This window comes from Equus asinus, chromosome X (assembly GCF_041296235.1).
Source record: "Equus asinus isolate D_3611 breed Donkey chromosome X, EquAss-T2T_v2, whole genome shotgun sequence".
Taxonomy (NCBI): domain Eukaryota; kingdom Metazoa; phylum Chordata; class Mammalia; order Perissodactyla; family Equidae; genus Equus; species Equus asinus.
In genome coordinates this window covers 17,157,692-17,175,000 of record NC_091820.1, presented here as the reverse complement: position 1 = coordinate 17,175,000, position 17,309 = coordinate 17,157,692, and the positions used below count along the sequence as shown (strand labels likewise).

Genomic DNA, 17,309 nt, shown 5'->3' with positions numbered 1-17,309 from the left:
ACATGATAGGAATATTTCTTTTACTACTGTCATGAGATGCTTAGCTGGCATAGCAGGTCAGTGGTCACAAGGTGAGCACAGGAGGTCGGTGGTCAGCAGGTCAGCAATTAATTCTTAGTTTCTGGGAAGAGATGCTTATCCTTAAAGAAATGCTGATATGGGAGGAAGCTACATCCCTATCTTTAAGGGCATCATTCTTGTCTTTGGGACACAGTAAATGTTTAAAGCAGATGTACAATGCATGCTCAACAAGCCACGTCAAGCCTTTTTGGAAAAACAAGGTCAGGCCGAATTTGTTTTAAACCAAATGGTTTTAAACCTCATATACTCCAATATCTCCTACTGCTTTTCATTTATTTATCACTGCTGTATCCCCAGAGCCCAGAACAGTGCCTGGAACATAGTAAGTGTGCAGTAAATATTTTTGAAATGAATGAAAGAATATATGTATCAGTTCTAGTGACTGTAGAATGAGGATGAGCAAGAAAAATGGAACCTTTTTTTTATCCAATAAGCATCTCTTAGAGTAGCATATTTACAAGAGTCATATTCTATATTTTGGCAAGTTTAAAAACCAACATGATGATCTCAGAAGGAAAGCATTTTTTATTTTTTTTGAGGAAGATTAGCCCTGAGCTAACATCTGCCACCAATCCTCCTCCTTTTGCTGAGGAAGATTGACCCTAAGCTAACATCCATGCCCATCTTCCACTACTTTATATATGGGACGCCTGCCACAGCATGGCTTGATAAAGTGGTGCATAGGTCTGCACCTGGGATGCAAACTGGCAAATCCTAGGCTGCCGAAGCGGAGCATGCGAACTTAACTGCTGTGCCACTGGGCCAGCCCTGGAGAACATTTTAAATGTGGGGAAAAAAGCACACTTCACCAACTTCTTTTAAACTGATCATTTATTATGAATAGAAAAAGTTGCTAAAATTTTACAAGAAATAAAATATAAATTCATAGTATCCTCATTACCCCTTATGTTCATGATTTTAAATTATGATTAAAAAAATAGTGCATATATTTGAACAAGTAATCAAAGAATGCAGTGTTCCATACTGAATCATTATGTAACTAAAACAGATGAAGATAAGATACTTACTTTAAAATCAGGACATCTATTCCAAAGACAGATTTTTTTTTAACCTTTTAAGACTAATATTAAACAATCCACAGAGATATAAAAGCTTGAAAATCTAAGAAGCAAAAAAATATTTTAATTAAGAAGTTGATGAAAACAGTACCTTAGATAATGATATGTATTAAGGATAATCTCTAGATTGCTAATATATATTGTTTAGGAATGAGATACACTATTTCAGTAAAAATAAAAACACCTTAAGGAAAAAAAAATGATTTAAGCACTCTATTCAATTAAAACACATGAGATATATTCTCAGCGTATTATTGAAATGAAAAAGTAAAATAATAAATAGTTGCCTTCTATATAAATAAGAATGATTCATCAAATGAGAGATAATTTCACTTATTATATCTATTCTCTCCAAAGGATGTAATTCATGCCTCTTCCTGGCTGGTATGGCATCTCCATACTAACCATTTCTTTTGAGACGACTGGTTTAATCACTTGGGGATAACAAAACACAAGGTTATATCTCTATTTTGCACCAACATCAAAATACATTGCATATAGATTATAGATTAGAATGTTTGAGAAAATGAAATCATATGACTATCATAAGAAAATATCTGTGAATATTCATAAAATCTTGAGAAGACTTTTAAAACATATCACCAAAAGTAGAAAACATAAGGCAAAGATTGACAGATCACGATATACAAAAACATAAAAATAAGCATTATACTTAAATGAAATTTTAGCATATTCACATGTAACAAATCAAACGGTAGTGCTGACTTATGATGAAAAGCAGTAAGAAGACAATAATCATTTCCATGAAAAATGGGCAAAGGATAGGGATAAACAAAAAGGGCACAATGGCCAATAAATACATTTTAAAATGCTTAACCTTTTCTCTAATCAAAGAAATACAAATGAGATGCCATTTTTGCATACCCAATTAACAGAAAAAAATGTAAATTCAACAAGGCAATATGTATATATAAAACTTCACATTTCAAGATAGCAATTTTTCTTTTAGGATTATCTTAAGAGTTTCTAGAATTATTTAAAAAATCACAGATATGCAAAAAGATTTAGTTATAGGGATATTCCTTACAGCTTTGTTTATAATATTGCAAAATAGGAAATAATAGGGGTTGATTAAACTGTGGCATATTTAACACTGCAATATTATATAACCATTAAAATAACAGTAGAATATTAATAACATTGAAAAATGTTTGTAATACACTGTCAAGTTTAATAAAGCAGCTTATTAGTTTATAATATAATCCTATTTTTGCAATAAATGACAATTTACTTTAACATGTTTTCTATAATGAATGTGTACTTTTCTAGTAAAAAATAAATTGTTCTTCTATAAAGGCCAAAAAAATCAGATTATCTATCTCCTGTTCCAGTTCTATACTCCCCAAGCAAACTCCTGATTACCAACCTCTTCTTCCTACATATTTCCATAACAGAAAATGGGGTGCCCTGAACTGGAGAAGGGAACATTCTGTAAATTGCAAAGTGCTACCTTCCATTGTACATTTCTGGTGATATATAAATCCTGGAAAGGAAATTAGAAGTCATTAAAAGATGGAAATGAAGTGGTAGAAAAGGAAGAAAAGAATGCTAGGAATACAGTACAAAAGTCAAGGACCTATAAAAGAAGCTAAGGTATGGTCATATATGTTTGCAAACCCTTCATAAAAATATGAGCCCTGAAGGATGAAAAGTAGTAAGAAGGTGATAACCACTGCAGGGAAATATGGACAAAGGATGTGGATAAAAACACCTAAAAAAGAATACACATTAAAAAAAATGTTTAGCCTCTTTTCGAACTAAAAATGTAAATTAAAATGAACATGTTAAAAAAGAGCTTATTTTGAAACACAATATCCCAGACTGTGCAGAGTAGATAGCTCTCTATTGTCTGATTTAGTCCTCAAAGTCCATCCTACCTCAATACTCTCCTATATTGGTTCATCACAGTGCCACCTTCTGAATTAGGATACTGTTTGGTTAAGACCAGATTTAAATGCCAATGTTACTATCAATGAACACACTCATGAACACGAGGTTATTTTGAATAGCTCAGAGCAAAATCCTTAGCTCACATCTTAAATATTATGATTTTAGCTCCATTTTGTTTGGGGGAAGAAATGTTTAAAAGGGTCAAGGCCTGGGAGATACTCTGGATAACCAGAGCTAGCCTGAAGGCCCTGGAAGCCAAGAAGGCATACCAAAAGGAGGCAAGACCTAACACCAGTGTGGACAGAGGTGTCAGGGCAAATTTATGTCATAATTCTGCCTTCTGAAAATAAGAAATTTAAGTACATAATAGTAACTTGAGCATGCAAGTCACCATATTAAGAACTTTATCCAAACTGTTTAACAGTCTTATAAAGGAAAATGGTATCATGTCTAATTTAAAGACAGTTCACTCTATATAGAAAAATAAACCTGGATTTCCTACCTCATATCACATATTACAGAAATTAAAGATCTCATTGTAAAAATATAACTCTGAAGCAAACAGAAGAAAGTGTAGAATATTATTGTGACTTCGGGACGGGACAGGACTTTTTCAGAAAGACACACAAAACAAACAATGAAGCAAGAAATCAATGGATTTGACTACATTCAACAAAGGATCTCATGAATAAAATTTATAGATGGGTGATAGACGGAAAAATTATTTGCAAAATCTCAAATGGACAAGAGATTGGTATCCAGAACATGGGTTGTTCTGTAAACAGATAGTAAATATTTTAAGTTTTGTGGCCCATATGGACTCTGTTGCAGCTGCTCAACTCTGTTGTTGTGGCTTAAAAGCAGCCATAGAGAATACATAAATGAATGAATGCAGTTGTGTTCCAATATAACCTTATTTACAAAAATAGTTGCTGAGCAGGATATGGCCTGCAGGTTGTAGTTGTCGACCCTTAATCTAGACTATATAAGAAATTCCTATGGATCAATAAGAAAAATTTAGGACAAAGGGTATCAATAAGCAATTGGCAGAATGAAAAGTCCAAATGGCTAAACAAGTATATATACAGATGTGCACCTTTATTAACAATCTGAGAAATGCAAATTAAAATGAAATGCCGTTTTGCACCTAACATTTGTCAGAACATGGAGGTCCGATAATTCAGGCGGAGGTAAGGGTGTGGGGGAACATGGAACCCTCATGCCTTGCTGATGAGTGTCAGTTACACAGAGCCACTCTGGAGAGCAATCTGGGAGTGCTAAGTGAAATTAAGTATGTGTTTCCATACTCCATAAAGGAGAGCTCTTTGATAAACGGCAGCAGGCAATCTTATAATAACACGCGTACATTTTCTTCATTTTGTAACTAGAGACAATATACATTTTTATTTTTCTCATTTCACTATAAATAGACAAAAACACCATCAAAGACCGTCACTAGTCTACAGACTAGCTGTTATAAACTACTTTCTGCCAATGTGCTTTAGACATGAAGAAAATCTTAATATTCTTAGCATCTAATTCTTTTACAGTTTAGAGTTTCATATCTTTAAGAGGAGAATTAGCTTTACGATGCCTCATTAATGGAATGCAAAATTCACATGAATTTAAGATAAAGTGACACTTTAATTTTATAGGATGAGGAGCCAATTACAGGGTTCTACTCTTGTGTCTTTTTTTTTTTTTTTTTTGAGGAAGATTAGCCCTGAGCTAACATCTGCCACCAATCCTCCTCTTTTTGCTGAGGAAGACTGGCCCTGAGCTAACATCTGTGCCCATCTTCCTCTACTTTATATGTGGGACGCCTACCACAGCATGGCTTGCCAAGCGGTGCCATGTCCGCACCCGGGATCCGAACCAGCGGACCCCGGGCAGCTGAAGCAGAACGTGCGAACTTAACCGCTGCACCACCAGGCCGGCCCCTACAGGGTTCTACTCTTAAATTCTTTTGGGTTTTCCCTCCTCTACAGTGTCAGAAGGGCTTCAGTAGAAAAATTTGAGAAATAGTCAGTTAATACGGGGCAATTTTGAATAACCATCAATCTTTAGCTAAATAAAGCTAAGATAGGGGCTGGCCCGTGGCCGAGTGGTTAAGTTCGCGCTCCCCACTTCGTCGGCCCAGGGTTTCGCTGGTTCGGATCCTCGGTGTGGACATGGTGCTGCTCATCAGGCCATGCTGTGGTGGCATCCCACATGCCACAACTGGAAGGATCCACAACTAAAAATACACAACTATGTACCGGGAGGCTTTGGGGAGAAAGAGGAAAAATAAAATCTTTGAAAAAAAAAAAGCTAAGCTATAAGGGTGTTTTTCTCTCTATAATGGGATATTAAATTACACAATATAATCTACTTGGTAATTAGAATTGCAACTTCTTTTAGCCATTTTTTTTCTACCTCCACCCTGAGTATAATCTATTGTAGCACTAGGTTCTGAAATAGAGGCTTTCCTTTCATTGAATTCATTTGCGGTGGTCTGATAAAATATACAATGGATTATTCAAATTAGTATGGCCTAAACAGCAAGAGTAGCTTGCAGATGCACTGATAAAAAAGGCTTATTGTCTCAAAGAAAGTATATCCACATGCTTTACCTTAAAAATAAATTTGTTATTCAACTCTATTCCAGTGCTGAAAACCACTTCAGAATTAAAATAGCTGTGAAATAACTAAAACATTTTTTTCCCAGTTTTTTATCATGTTCATTTACTTAAAAGGGTAGATTATACTAAAGCATATGTATACTATTGTTTGATTAGTCATTGAAAGAAAAAGTTTACGTTGAATTGCACACTTTAAACAGGTGAACTTTATGGTATTTGTATCTCAAAAAGCTGCTAAAAAATGGTGGTTTAGATAGTCAGTCATCTAGTCTTGTGACTCTCAACCATAGTACAATGGATCAGAGGCAAGGAGGAGGAGTGGAATGAGGCTAGCCAATCAGGAATTGGGCTAAATTTCCAGCCTATTTATCTAGCCCTTAGTAACCTAGAAAGAGAATGTGTGTGTGTGCATGCGTGTGTGTGCATGGCAGAGAGGTTGGCTCTGTGGACAAGGGAGAAAGCGCTAGCACAAAAGGTCAAGAAGAACCAATGTCATAGTTGAAATATTTTTCTTTGATGAATTCCTAAAAATATAGACTTAGAGAAGATTCCTGTCAGATACTAATGAAAGGAAACATGATAGTCGTCTTTTTTCATCCATAAACAGGCTATTTCCAAACCAGTAGCAAGAGTACAGGAACCTCATTTTAAAAAGACTTTTTTCCATGGCCTGCAACAACTTTTACATACAGATTGCTTGAGTGAAAACTGAAGGCTGCTTTTAGAATCAAGAATCTAAAAACGACTAAGACGTATGTAAACAGAACAATTTTGATAGAAAAGAATACAAATTTTTCCTGATCAAAAAATGGGCAGAGGACATGAACAGACATTTCTCAAAAGAAGATATGAATATGGCCAATAGACACATGAAAAGATGTTCATCATCGCTAATCATCAGGGAAATGCAAATCAAAACTACACTAAGATATCACCTTACACCCGTTAGATTGGCAAAAACATCCAAAACCAAGAGCGACAAATGTTGGAGAGGTTGTGGAGAAAAAGGAACCCTCATACGCTGTTGGTGGGAATGCAAACTGGTACAGCCGCTATGGAAAACAGTATGGAGATTTCTCAAAAAGTTAAAAATAGAAATACCCTATGACCCAGCCATCCCATTACTGGGTATCTATCCTAAGAACCTGAAATCAGAAATCCCAAGAGTCCCTTGCACCCCTATGTTCATCGCAGTATTATTTACAATAGCCAAGACGTGGAACCAACCTACGTGCCCAGAAACTGATGACTGGATAAAGAAGATGTGGTATATATACACAATGGAATACTACTCAGCCATAAAAAAGACAAAATTGGCCCATTCACGGCAACGTGGATGGACCTCGAGGGTATTATGTTAAGCGAAATAAGCCAGTCAGAGAAAGACGAACTCTATATGACTCCACTCATAGGTGGAAGTTAGTATATTGATAAGGAGATCTGATCGGTGGTTACCAGAGAAAAGGGGGGGTGGGGGGAGGGCACAAAGGGGGAAGTGGTGTACCCACAACATGACTAACAAAAATGTACAACTGAAATCTCACAAGGTTGTAATCTATCATAACATTAATAAAAAAAAGAATACAAATTTTTTAAGAAAGACAACACATAGATGATGATAAAACATAGAATGCTGGTACACATTTATTCTTTTATTGCTAAACATCAAATGCCAGCAACTGTGGTATCTTCAAGTTAAATCCTAAGAATGAATTACAGAACAGTCGAAAGATTTATAGAAAAATATCTGTGCACCATTAGAATGTGGACATTCAATAAATACCACAGGACAAACTAATGGCTGAGAGCCGCATATCCATGAAGCAGATGTTTACAATTTACTGTTAGAACAGACAATGACCTATAAGAGCGATTATCAAAAGGTCAAGTTTAACGGCATGTCTTTTCAAACTGAGATGCTGAAAAGAATATATACATTCTTTACAGATTGTAGGTGATTTTAAAAAAACCCTCAAAAATGTAAACAATGAAGAGTAGGAACACTGAAAATAAAGTTTTACTGTGGAACAAAGTGACATCACAAAAAGAACACTTTCTTCAAATCCTCAAAATAATTCATTTTTCTAATTGCTCTACAGAAACCAAAAAGGATTATTTTCATAAAGATGATAATATATCAGGGACACAAAGACCTCTCAAGTTATTTTTTTATGTTAACATATATTTACAGTAAATATTCAATAATACTTTTTACAGCTTACTTAAATAGAAACATGCTTTTCTAGTGCATAAATAACATGAATCATCATCCATTCAACCGCATTTATTAAGTATTTTTGATGTCTCATGCACTGTGCCAGGGATGCAGAGATGAGCATGACATGGTCCTTGCTCTAAAAGTACCCACAATCAAGCTAAAGAGACAACACGTAACATTTCCTTTTTCACACGATGAGACCATTTCTATACAAATGGGACTGATCTGCTCAATATCCTATTAGAGTGGTTCCCAAATCCTGACCCTATGGAGCAACAGACCAGGTGTTTAAAAGCTACAAGAAAATGAGGTGTTTGCTTTTTTTCTCACCCAGGAAAAGTTAATGGGTAGGATTTCCTCTACTAAATTTTTTCTGTTTTTAAACAACTGACCTGAACATAGACAACATTTTCATTAGTAAACTGCTTAGTTCATGTAACTGAATTAATTATGTAAGTATTTAATGGCATTCTCCAAGCTCTGAACAGGTCTGAGCATCACTCTGCTAGTACACTTTAATCTTGATTGACTGGCTGCCTAAGAATAGAACAAATGCCTTTTCCCTGGGATAAACCAATAATTGCATGGTTTCAGTAATGGTAATAACTGATGATCTTGAGTTATTAACAAAATGTTAAAATGATATTCAATGCATAATTTCTGTTTAAGAAGACAGACATATTTTTAATAGAATCTAAAGAGTTTCTTAAAAATGATTAAAAAGTTTTAGTGCCTGAAGAGCAACGCAATGATCTGAAAAAGGTGAACTCCATGGAACACCTCACTTAGTGAAGAAGTTGGATACGTGACTGTTAACGTTTGAGTGTACGAGAGAAACATATTTTTCATCAAAGAAACGACATGCTCATACACTTCGAAGACCAATAGCTTCGCAGTGCTTTGTTGACTTCACAGATCTCCCAAGGCTGCATCTCCAGTCCGAAGGACCTTGAACTAGGGTGGGCTCTTTGGGGCTCAAAAGTCAGTTCCCAGGCTCTGGCAAATCCATGTTTGTACTCACTTGTAGCCATTCTCACTGTACTACCAAGTCTTCCATGGACCCACAGAAGTAGCTTAGGGGAAAGATGGAAAGCAAGGACTAGGTGTTTAATTACCCAACACTGAGAAACACGGGAGCCGCTGGTGAGGACAGAGTATGGTTCAGGGCTTAAGGTAGTTGCTTCTTGAAGACAGGAACCCAGGAGCTAGCCCCCTGATAGCCGCAGCAGCACAAGAGAAAATGTCTACCCTGGAAGGGTTCCAAGCTTCAAAGCTCTGTAGAGAATGGTAACCAGGACTGCACAAAGTCCTGTGATCTGTCTTGTGATTTGTTGGAAGACACGGCTCAGTTCTGAGGTTCAACCCTGGCTGCCTCAGCTCACATGCAGCAGGTAGGAGACACTTCCTGTAGTTCACTCGGAATGTCAAGGCCAGTGCTGCTTTATGAGGGTAGGGGGATACATTAACAAAGAGGCAACTCTTGTGAGGCAAAACACATCTCATGATATTGTAGGCCCCACTTCCTACTTTGTTCACTTATTTGGTATCATTTGACAAAGATTTTCCCTTTCATGTCAGCAGATTCTTTTATAGAATTTTATTAATTTAATTATAATCAGACCTCAGTTACCAGAGTATAAAATAATACACTATTAAATTTTAAAATACTTTTCAAACAAGACAAAGGACAAGAGATATAGGCCAAGAAAATGCTCACCTTTCCACTTGGCCAAAGTCTGGTCGCCTTCAAATCTGGATTAATGATGCTTTTTCAAGAAGTTTTTGCCAATTAATTCCACCCAATTCTGTTTTCTTTTACATTACTTCAACATGGTATATAGTCACACAAAGTGGTTTAACATGAATTTGCACTTGTTTAGAAATTGTTCCACAAGCATCTGAAGTTTGTAAGTTCAGTCTTTAAAACTAGAATGTAGTCAGAGACTATGCCTTTCATTTCTTCTGTTTATTCCCCATCCCAGAGTTCGGATAACTCTGATATAGGAGGAGCTTAAAGTGGTTGGCTAAAATGTAATCTTAAGGAAACACTTTATATTTCATAGCAAGTAAGGTTTTCAGGATTGTATATTGTAACTCAGAGATTCTGTCAGATGAGTGCAAATATTACCGTGCTGTAACCATCCAGAGTCCCAGGGTCACATTAGCAGCCAAAAGTATACTGCCACCAAGCAAGATAAAAAATCCTATCAGATCTTTGACATCATTGTCTCCAATCACCGAGGTAAGGGTGGCATCCAGGAAAGAGTTTAAAATCCACTGTCCATCCAAAGCAAAGCAGGGCACTGCATTAACAATAGCCAGAGCTCCTGAGAGGGAAATCAGGTACCTGGTTAAAATCAGTTAAGGAGCCGACTGTGAGGTTTGAGTGGAAAGCACATTTCTGGGAGTCAGAAGAAGATATTTTATTAGGACTGGATTTGAGATTACAGTTGACTTCCCTCCTTTCTTTAAATCTCTGACCACCAATACAGGCCATTCCTTCTTAGATCTCTACTATTTAAAACAAATGATTTACGTTATTTCAAAGTTCAAAAACCTTGACTAGAAAAATAAAGGCCAACCACTTGTAAACTAAGGCCATCTACAATGAACTCCTAGGAAGACTATGTCTTTCTAATCCTTTAACGATACAACAAGGGAAAGGAATGTGGAAGGAATAAGAAATACGGGAAAATTATTTTTTGATCCTTACAAAGTATTATCTTATATTAGGAAACAAAGATTTTGGCCCCTTAAACTCTATTTTACTATCATCTATAAGGTTAAAGCATAAATATAACTATATAATGTAAACATAACTCTATTTTACTGTCATCTATAAGGTTATAGCATAAATCTCTCTGAGATAAAGCTGCAGCCTACAAGGTACAATCTTGATTGTACACATTTTTTTTTTTAAGATTTTATTTTTTCCTTTTTCTCTCCAAAGCCCCCCGGTACATAGTTATATATTCTTCGTTGTGGATCCTTCTAGTTGTGGCATGTGGGACGCTGCCTCAGCGTGGTTTGATGAGCAGTGCCATGTGCGCACCCAGGATTCGAACCAACGAAACACTGGGCTGCCTGCAGCAGAGTGCGCGAACTTAACCACTTGGCCACGGGGCCAGCCCCGACTGTACACATTTTTAAGTAACTGCTCATTTGTTTTCTATTTTACTTTTTTGCAAATCATTGAGGAAAGAAATGAAAAAGGTTTAAAAGTGACAAAAATTAAGAACTCTTCCAAACTGTTCAGTTTATCCAAATTCTATGTAACAATTTTTTAAAAATTTCATCTTTTACACACAAACATAATATGCTAAAGAACACATGAGATTTTGTCCTTTGACTTGCTATTTTAGTAGTGGAAACCAGCTTCATCTCCCTTATGCATTCATCCATTTGGTCAGAGATAACAGGCTCAGAAGGGGTGGAATTCATCGCCTCACTAGTAGCTGAAGCTTTCATCCTTTATAAAATTACTAAAAGAGTTTAGTTCTGTAAATCCAACTCAGTTTGTATTTTGGGTTTCTTCCCTGCCACATCTTAACCTTTCTCCCTTCCTGATCAATCTCTCTCCTCTGACTTCTTCCCTCCTAGGTACAATCTGATCTTTTAAACTTTAGAGTCTGTTTTTCAGTTGCTGGCAATTAATTGATACTTGTAAAGTCTAGGCACGCTCTATCTAAGGTAAGACTGATCAAGTTCCAAGTAATATACTTTTAACAAATTTTTCAACACCAGAAAGGATACTTGACAAATGTCTCCACAACCACAGGCAGATCTATGCTTAGAAAGTTGAAACGTGGGATAAAACTAGTGATACTCACTAAAAAAGAAAAATAAGAAATAATGAATATTATTCATACAGATAAGCAATAGCATTATGAATTTTACCATATGGTTGAAAATTGGAGTAGCCTATTAAACTGGTTGAGAAAACCCTTCCCAAATATATGTAGGCAGGCTATATGCCCCACATATGAAAACAACTGATTATTCTAGAACATCTAATACAAATAGTGGAATACAGAAATTCACGTCCCAGTGTGTACTTATATTTTGAGGTGAGACTAAGATAAAACTGACTATATACCAAGCATGATTACCAAATACAGAGACCAACTTAAAAAAATATACTAGAATTTACATCACAGGAGTCCTTACCCTTGCAAAGGGATATAACCTTAAAATCATGTTCACTCCAAGTATTATATGCCACTTAACCTCTTTCTGGTCTTGTTTTTTCTTCAGTGCTAAAACAAGGATTAAGACTAGAGAATTTTGTTTAAAGTTCTCAATTCTTTTTTTCTTTTTAAAGACTAGCACCTGAGCTAACATCTGTGGCCAATCTTTTTTTTCTTCTTCTTCTCCCCAAAGCCCCCCAGTACATAGTTGTATATTCTAGTTGTAGGTCCTTCTGGTTGTGTAATGTGGCATGCCGCCTCAGCATGGCTTGATGAGCAGTGCCATGTCTGCAGCCAGGATTCAAACTGGCAAAACCCTGGGCTGCTGAAGCGGAGCGCGTGAACTTAACCACTTGGCCACCAGGCTGGCCCCAATACTAGAGAATTTTTAAGGCCTCTTCTACTCTCTGGAATCCATAATCCTGTTTTTGTTCAAAACACTTAAAAACTCTCCTGTAATTAGATAGAACCCACAATACACATTTCTGAATTACCCTAAAAGGGGACATTTCTTCATTTGTTGAGGATATATTTAGTATTTGCACTCTAGAGTCACTTAGTGTCAAACTAATAAATAAGAATGATCCAGGTTGTATCTGAGGATATGACTACGAAGCAATGAGAAAGTCTTTTAAAGAGTAACATAGGGGCCAGCCTCGTGGCCGAGTGGTTAAGTTCGAGTGCTACACCTTGGCGGCCCAGGGCTTTGCAGGTTCGGATTCCGGGTGCGAACATGGCACCACTCATCAAGCCATGCTGAGGTGACATCCCACATAGCATAACCAGAAGGACCTACAACTAGAACATACAACTGTGTACTGGGGGGGCTTCAGGGAGAAGAAGAAGGAAAAAGAAAGACGATTGGCAACAGATGTTAGCTCATGTGCCAATCTTTAAAAAAAAAGACAAAAAACAAGAATAACATAAAACTCACATGTCCATCAACTGATGAATGAATTAAGAAAAAGTGTTATGTCCATGCAACGGAATATCACTCAGCCATAAACAGGAGAGATGCACTGACCTGTGCTACAAGATGGAGGAATCTTGAAAACATGCTAAGTGAAAGATGCCAGTCACAAAATATTCCATTTACATGAAATGTAAAGAACAAGCAAATTTATAGAAGCAGAAAGTATATTAGCGGCTGCCAAGGGCTGAGGGGTGTTGAGGAGAAATGCAGAGTGACTGCTTAATGGCTATGGGGTTTCTTTTTGGGGTGATGAAAATATTCTGGAACTAGACTGTAGTCATGGCTGCACAACTAAGAATATATTAAAAACTACTGAATTTTACACTTTAAAATGGTGAATTATCTGGTATGTGAATTATATTTCAACAAAGCTGTTATAAAAAAAGAAACATAAAAAGATTTTGTACATAAAAATGAGTTAGACTATATGATCTTCAGCCATAAGAAACTACATATTTAGTCCAATCATGTTGCCACTGTTAAAACAATCATGCTGGCCTGGTTTTGAAATTATATTCAGATAAAATTCATGTGTCATGCACAAATTACTTTATAATTCTATTACCATGATTCCTGGCATTGTTTGGGGTACGCTGCTCTTCACACTGTTTTGGAAGCTTGGATAAATTTAAAAAACTCTCAGAGAATATCTGAGAGATCATCTATGTGACTTGGGCATAAACAGTGGTCAAGGAAAAATGCATTACTCTTCATAGGCAGACATGGGATTCCCTCTTGCTTTAAATTGGATTATTTCTCTACAGCCTAAATTTCATTTAATGCCTAAGAACAAGTTAACAAGACTTTGAAAAGTGATCAAATTTATTTATATTTTTATATATTATATATTAAAAATATATAAATTTCTACCACTGAAAATATATGCTATCTTAATGATTTTCTGAGGGTCTACCACAATAATACCTACCTGTATAGTGAAGATGTAGTGGATGTCCTACGTACAACATATCGATTTGAGGCGGGTGCTTCACTTTTATTAAGCGAGTATGAGTTTCCAAAGAAGGAATTATACAGAAACTTGAACTTGAGCTTTTTTTACAATCTTTATTGGTTCTACAAACTTGAGTGGCTTCAACTGCTTTCCGAGCAGGTAGACATGTATGCTATGAATAAAATATTAATTAGTCAATACTAAAACGGATTATTAACAAGAAGAACACCAAGTACATTCCCTCAAAATCTTCCATATCACCTAGCATATTAGGAACAAAGTTCATATAGAAGAAATGCCATTTATGTGCACCTATTATAAATTGGATTTAAGTATTCCACTTCGGCCAAATAAGATATTACCATTACAAATTTTTAAAGATTCTCAGATGAAATGTGACATGTGAAATGATACAACAGGGAGAAGTTTTCACAGGTTCCATTTTAGTTCTATGTGTGTATACGCTTATTTTGCAATAATTATATCAGACAAGCAAGACTGCTTCAGGGACAACTTACCAAACGCTTATTAAAATTATTTCTGTAGGAAAAGCACACATCTGTAAGGCTGTGATTGTTACAGCATTCAGTCGAACCATCTAGCCGTTTGTATGCTAAAGAGAAATAGTTTATTAGAACCCATCATCAAAAAAAGAATCCATTATATTGAAGTACATTTGTAATCAAAATTTTGCTTTCAAGACCAAAAAAGTAAGTAAAATGCATATGAATTAGGAAACAACTGTATAATTGAGTGTTCAGCTTGCTGGCTACTTGCTGCAGAGTTTGATTTACATTACAAAAAGAGATACGTCCAATTTGAAATCAAGCAGCAGCAATTACCCTAGGTTAGTTGTCTTCACATAAACTTACCAACTATAAAGCTGGAGTTCCAGGGTCTCAGCTGGTCAAGCAAAAATATTTAATGAGCCACTATTAGATGCCCTAATGCCGCTGATCCAATATCACTACTTAGCTCCTGTGCTGTGGTGTTTGCAGAGTGGGCCAGAGGGTGCCTAAGACTCTCATCCCTAAAGCCCTAAGGACAGCCCTATTATATCAAATATCTATCCCACCTCCAGGCTTACCTTGGGGCTTTCCCCATAGGACCAGGACGGCCCAATTTCACCCCACAGATGTGCACATATTTGCCTGCATACCAGTAATCCAGTTACCATTTTTGGAAGACAACAGAAACAGGGCAACTGTTTATTCCTATTATTCACTTATTTTTTTCAAGTTCTTTGGTAGACAGCTTCACTTGTATCTAGGGCAGAATAAGGAAGCTTAATCACTGATACAGGTGGGACAAAAAATGATTTTCATGTATTTATTTTGGAAGGTTTCCTTTTTTCAGCACATCAAACCCATGAAGCATAAATTGATGTGTGGCAAGGACCAATTAAACTTAAAATCTTATACATATACACACTACCATACTCACATATGGTGAAGAAGACAGACTCAATCAAGAGTAAAGTTATCTATGATTTCTAGTACCACAAACAACTTTTATTATAAGAGTGTCTTCAGGGTCACTAGCATGAAAATGTTAGTTGATATGCAACGTGATTTTATAAGGATTTTGTATTTCAGCCAAAGGTGGTCTGTTTGTTTTTAAATCTTTTTTTTTACTACATTATTTGAGGAAGACATCTTGTATTGGTTAGACTGGATCTCCCTAGCCACGCACTGCTCCTCTCTCTCCCAGGCCAACAAAAAGTCAAGAACGAAACAGAGAGGAAGCAAACTAACAGATACAGCCACTTCTCCTCTGCAATGGCTAGTTGTATGCGTAGTTTTGTTTTTTTTCTTTCTTTTTTTAAATAATTATTTTATTATTTTTTTTTCCAAGGAAGATTAGCCCTGAGCTAACATATGCCGCCAATCCTCTTCTTTTTGCTGAGGGAGATTGGCCCTGAACTAACATCTGTGCCCATCTCCCTCTATTTTATATGTGGGATGCCTGCCACCACAGCATGGCCTGATAAGTGGTGCATAGGTCCACACCTGGGATCTGAACCGGTGAACCCCTAGCTGCCGAAGTGGAGCGCGTGAACGTAATGACTGCACCACCAGGCAGTCCCGTTTTGTTTTCTTATCGTAACTGAATGGATATTTAAATTTTGGGTGACGAGTAATATTTAAAATATGAAAACAAACTGTAAACATCTAATGGCACAGACAAACCCGTGCCTATAATCACTGGTCAGCCCTAATCATAAAGTATAAAGTAAAAAGTTGTTTAAGATTTTTTTTTAATCAATCCAGGCTAAAACCCTCAGTGTTCTCCCTGATCCGTTGTCAAGTCTCACTAATTTTTACCTCCCCATTATTTTTCTCCTTATGTATTCCCACCTGAGTGTCGACACTAATTCCTCCTCACCTGACCCACTTGAAGAGTCCTATTGCATCTTGTTTATCACCTAGCTCTCATATGCAAACCTCTCCTACATACTAAATGCTTCAAATTAACCTTCCAGTGTAGAACTCTGAGAATGTAGTGCTTCTAATCCAAAATTTCCAGACTCAGCACTGCTCCCAAATAAAGTCTAAACTCCATAGCCTAAAACGTAAAGATTTCCACTTTTTTAAAATCACCGTATCTCATACTCTTCTTTTGCTGAACGAAATTACTAGCAGTTCCCTGACCACCTTCTAATCTATGGTCCTCAGATTGATTTCTAGCTTGGCCTCCTGAAATGAAACTCACTGTTGAGGCCCATCTCAGGAGCTGCTGTATGAAACCTGTCCTCATCTCAGTCACGACTGACTGCCATCAACTTTCACAACTCCCAATATTTCCTGTCATCACTTACATTTAACCTTGTACTGTAATAACATGGGCATAGTCTGTTTCTTGATTAGACTGTGAACTCCCTGAGGGAAAGTTTTCTCAGTCTCTTACATACAGTGGATTACTCAATATATACTGAATATGGAAATGATGTTCTATGCCACTTGCCTTTATATCTGTAACTATTTTTAAAAGTTTACATCTGGTGCTTGATCACTAACTTTTCTTGGAGGACTGTATACAATACAGAATTGAAAGTCAAGAATTTGTTATCACTGTTGATACAGCATATCTGGTAATGCAAATGATTAAAGGGGCAAGCAGGTACCAAATGAATGTAATGGATAGCGTTTGGAAAGAATAGGAAGTGGTGGGGACTGTGATGAATTAGAAAATATATACCCTGTTCTAAGGGGTTAGCAGGCAGGCCACTTAACTTGGGGCCCAGATTCAAGAGATCATCCATTTTTTTCTAAGAGAAACCAGAAATC

The 17,309-nt window shown here is 36.5% G+C and overlaps 1 protein-coding gene across 2 annotated transcripts in view; it reads right to left on the bottom strand.

Moving 5' to 3' along the window:
• Positions 1-907: 907 nt before the first annotated feature.
• MBTPS2 (membrane bound transcription factor peptidase, site 2) overlaps positions 908-17,309 on the bottom strand; it is a 42,240-nt gene continuing 25,838 nt past the window's right edge. Inside the window, exons 8-12 of one of the 2 annotated variants that reach the window (XR_006522491.2) lie at positions 14,541-14,635; positions 13,999-14,194; positions 11,664-11,739; positions 9,628-10,257; positions 908-9,346 (exon numbers count right to left, since the gene is read on the bottom strand). Coding sequence is in view for 1 of the 2 variants with exons in the window: in XM_014847925.3 (XP_014703411.1) it covers positions 10,035-10,257; positions 11,664-11,739; positions 13,999-14,194; positions 14,541-14,635 (590 nt within the window). In the remaining variant the exon portion in view is untranslated. Of the gene's footprint in view, positions 9,347-9,492; positions 10,258-11,663; positions 11,740-13,998; positions 14,195-14,540; positions 14,636-17,309 lie in introns of those variants that run through there. The other variant, XM_014847925.3, reaches the window with a different exon arrangement.